At 32.3% G+C, this 2,668-nt stretch overlaps 2 protein-coding genes across 2 annotated transcripts in view; one reads left to right on the top strand and one right to left on the bottom strand.

Annotated features, from left to right (window-relative positions):
* Window positions 1–200, top strand: part of LOC111083757 (neither inactivation nor afterpotential protein C-like) — a 6,490-nt gene extending 6,290 nt beyond the window's left edge. Inside the window, exon 3 of the mRNA XM_022380440.1 lies at window positions 168–200. Within this exon, the coding sequence (XP_022236148.1) occupies window positions 168–200 (33 nt within the window). The remainder of the gene's footprint in view (window positions 1–167) is intronic.
* Window positions 201–919: 719 nt separating this feature from the next.
* Window positions 920–2,666, bottom strand: LOC106476629 (techylectin-5B-like; the record flags this gene model as incomplete). Its single annotated transcript, XM_013937272.2, has 4 exons — window positions 920–1,200; window positions 1,570–1,734; window positions 1,905–2,010; window positions 2,524–2,666. Coding segments are annotated over 4 exons (686 nt in total), but the record flags the coding sequence as incomplete, so codon positions are not given.
* Window positions 2,667–2,668: the final 2 nt, after the last annotated feature.

The raw sequence follows: 2,668 nt of genomic DNA, 5'->3' as shown, positions 1-2,668 counted from the left end.
CCAGATATATCGTGTAGGGCCAGGTTAGGGCGCTCGACTCACAATCTACGGGTTCGAATCCCCGTTACACCAAACATGCTCGCCCTTTCAGCCGTGGGGGCGTTATAATGTGAAGGTCAATCCCAAGACTATTTAGTAGTGTAATTATGTTCATTATATCTTTATAGTTATTAATATCAGACAGTAGCAGAAATCTCTAAAGAAAGGTTTATTGTAAATCTAATAACAATTATAATGTTTTAAAAATGTTTGATTTATAAGACTCTGTTTATTTTCTGTTGATCACGTGTGTTTAATGTAGAACTTTTAATTTTCATATGAAAATAAGACCTGATGGATTTGTTTCAAGGAAAGAACCACAGAAATAAACCATAGAATAAATATATAGTATCATTGTTAATGAGTAGCGTAATAACGTTCATTATATCTTTATAGTTATCAATATCAGAGAATAAACAGAAATCTTTACAGAAAGATGTGTCGTAAATATAATGACGATTATAATATTTTTAAAAATATTACTTTTACTTAACTGCCAAATCTAAAGTACAGCTTAACTACTAAATTTAAATCTATCAGTTAACTCAATTTCAAACTATTTGAAATTGCAATACGTAACAATGGTCTGAGTATAGTTTTGTTAAGATAAGTTGTGTAAGGTTTACCTCACTTTGCTTCATAGAACTTTGTTACAACAATAGTCGAAATCGGAGATCACGTGGTCGTAACATAATATCGTATAATAAGAAACGAGGCAATACACGATGTATTTGTTTGTTTGTTATGAATTTCGTGCAAAGCTACACGAGTGCTATCTGCGCTAGCCGTATCTAATTTAGCCTTGTAAGACTGGAGGGAAGGCAGCTAGTCATCACCACCCACCGCCAACTCTTGGCCTACTCTTTTACCAACGAATAGTGTTTCATTTTTATGGTTCTTTCTTGGAAACAAATCCATCAGGTCGTATTTTCATCTCACTTTTCTTCAGAGAATATTTATGTCCTTTCCAATGATACCAATTAATACCAACGGCGAATTCTTCATGTGGTCCCCTAAGATACAAACCGTTTAAATTAGAGTACTGACAATTATTATACCACCAGCCACCTTTGTAAGTCGTGGCACAGTTCTTCTCCCATTTATCATTATCTCTGTCCCTGGAGGAAAACATCATGTTATTGTGGGTTGAAAGCGAGTCTCCTAAAATCAAGTAAATAAAAAAAAATCATCAAAATGTTGACCCACTAAACCCGATTGTGTCGTCAGAATTTAAGGTCATGTAATATGTGTTTTACTCAGATATTTTTATAAAATATGAGTTTGCATTCTTCAGTTGGTTCTGAGTTAAAGACAATTTCTGTTTCAGGAATGTTTCTCTCCAAAACCAAACATTAGCTCTTAGAATCCTTTGACCTGTTCTAAACCCTCAAATATTTCTTAAAAACATTGTGCACTCTGTTAAAGATAATGTACTTTAGTACCATTTATCATTGGTAGGTGGCGATAAATAAACATATCATGAAAAGTTATATTTATAATTTGTTTGATCTACGGAATGAAATTTCTCACCTGCGTCACCCTTGTACGTTTTATAACTGATTTTATACACTTCCCTTTCACTTCGCACCAAGAACTCATCATATTCTGCATATCTTTGATCACCTTCCATATCTTCTAAATCGATTCGAAGTACCACATTGTGTTGATTGGTTAAGGCAAATATGACGTCATTTCCTTGTAGAAGGAACATACAAAAACAATTTGTGCATTATCTATGAAAAGAATGAACATTGGAAGAATAATTCTGGATTTCTATTAGCTGTTTTATATTTTGTTTAACAAATAGCCTTAAAAATGTTTTAATAGAAAAAATATATATTGCGTCTGTATAATAAAACAATTACCTAACCAAAATTCTCTGGTTAAATTTCCAAATCCAGTTTTGTAACTAGTCCATGTTTGGTAAAAGTCCTCAACCGGGTTTCCAAAATCACCCCTTCTTTGAATTATCTACTGAAATAGAGAAAGAGAAATAAATGTGTTACGTTATATAAACCGAACTTACATTTAACACAATTCATCACGTGTTCATATATAGCATATTGAAACATTTGCCAGTAATAAAGATAATTAATAATTGTATTTATATAAGGGAGTCTAATAAACAAATATATTACTATTAACTATACATCTTACCTCAACTTTAATTCTCCACGATATCAACGATATAATCACTGTAATAATAATACCAGAACCTTATAAGCTGTAGTTGAATTGTGGTTTCAGGTTTATAGTATCGTGCAGCCTAATGATTGTGTTACAAGTAGACGGTAGGAACATAATTTGTCTTTTGTTTTTACGATTATATGTATGATTTTGTGATAAAAAAAGAGACATTATAAGTTCTTTTAAAATATTAAAATTAACAATGTGGGTTCATATTATTAATAGTTTTTATTTTTCTAAATTAGAATCTTCTTCGTACTTATTTTGGACATCACAGACTTCTACTGGATCACCTACCGTCCATCCTCCCCCTACAGTCTCCATATCACAGTATACAGAGATTAAGTGGTTCAGAAAATGTGGCCATATCTTGAAGACGCCGTTTGTTTGATTTAAGTGATGATAGATGGCGGAACAGTCTACCGTTAGAGAGGTTCTCTCT

This window comes from Limulus polyphemus, unplaced genomic scaffold (genome assembly GCF_000517525.1).
Source record: "Limulus polyphemus unplaced genomic scaffold, Limulus_polyphemus-2.1.2 Scaffold11062, whole genome shotgun sequence".
In the NCBI taxonomy this organism is placed as follows: Eukaryota; Metazoa; Arthropoda; class Merostomata; order Xiphosura; family Limulidae; genus Limulus; species Limulus polyphemus.
The sequence above is the reverse complement of the archived record's forward strand: the minus strand, read 5'-3'. Positions and strand labels throughout refer to the sequence as shown.